Below are 1,234 nucleotides of genomic sequence, written 5' to 3' on the forward strand. Positions count from 1 at the left end.
TTAGGATGAGTTTGAGTTACAGGTTAGGATGAGTTTGAGTTACAGGTGAGGAGGAGTCTGAGTTAAAGGTTAGGATGAGTTTGAGTTACAGGTTAGGAGGAGTCTGAGTTACAGGTGAGGAGGAGTCTGAGTCACAGGTGAGGATGAGTTTGAGGTGGGACCATTCTGCAGATGAAATATTTGATTTATCTCTAAGCTGTGGATTTTCTTTCACCTCCTTTTGCATTTCCCAAAGACAGACTGGTTGTGTTCTGCCCCTCTGCATGAACCCCCACTGAGTGAATGATTTCTGTGCCTGATCTCCCCTTTTCCCTGTCTTTTGTCTCCACCTTGTGCACTCCAGAGCCCGCTGAGCGCTCCTTTCCTCCCTGCTGCCCCAGTAAAAACCAGCCTGCCAACTGGTGCTCAGCCCCAGGTGCAAACCCACCCCCAGGGCCAAAAGAGACGCTTCACCGAGGAGCTGCCCGACGAGAGGGAGTCGGGACTGCTGGGATACCAGGTGGAATAAAATCAGCCATTCTCCTGCATCCCCAAAGCCACAGCTGGGCTGGGCAGAGCTGGGGCTCAGCTGAGTGTCCCTGGCAGGGCCTTTGGCAGAGGGCAGCAGTCCCAGAACGGGGTGGGGACCAGAACGGTCATCCCAGCACAGGGGGGACCAGAACAGTCATCCCAGAACAGGGGGGACCAGAATGATCATCCCAGCACAGGGGGGGACCAGAACAGTCATCCCAGAACAGGGTGGACCAGAACAATCATCCCAGCACAGGGGGGGACCAGAACAGTCATCCCAGCACAGGGGGGACCAGAACGGTCATCCCAGCACAGGGGGGGGACACCAGAACAATCATCCCAGCACAGGGGGGACCAGAACAGTCATCCCAGCACAGGGGGGACCAGAACAGTCATCCCAGCACAGGGGGGACCAGAACAATCATCCCAGAACAGGGGGGGGACACCCAGAACAGTCATCCCAGCATGGAGGGGACCAGAACAGTCATCCCAGCATGGAGGGGACCAGAACAGTCATCCCAGAACAGGGGGGACCAGAACAGTCATCCCAGAACAGGGGGGACCAGAACAGTCATCCCAGAACAGGGGGGACCAGAACAGTCATCCCAGAACAGGAGGGACCAGAACAGTCATCCCAGCATGGGGGGGACCAGAACAGTCATCCCAGAACAGGGGGGACCAGAACAGTCATCCCAGAACAGGGGGGACCAGAACAGTCATCCCA

At 56.6% G+C, this 1,234-nt stretch overlaps 1 protein-coding gene across 1 annotated transcript in view; it reads left to right on the forward strand.

The window, feature by feature from the left end:
- KIAA0907 (KIAA0907 ortholog) overlaps nt 1-1,234 on the forward strand; it is a 21,345-nt gene that overhangs the window by 13,228 nt on the left and 6,883 nt on the right. The window contains exon 9 of the mRNA XM_017839874.1: nt 293-499. Coding sequence (XP_017695363.1) covers nt 293-499 — 207 coding nt within the window. The remainder of the gene's footprint in view (nt 1-292; nt 500-1,234) is intronic.

This window comes from Lepidothrix coronata, unplaced genomic scaffold (genome assembly GCF_001604755.1).
Source record: "Lepidothrix coronata isolate B3197 unplaced genomic scaffold, Lepidothrix_coronata-1.0 Scaffold524, whole genome shotgun sequence".
Taxonomy (NCBI): domain Eukaryota; kingdom Metazoa; phylum Chordata; class Aves; order Passeriformes; family Pipridae; genus Lepidothrix; species Lepidothrix coronata.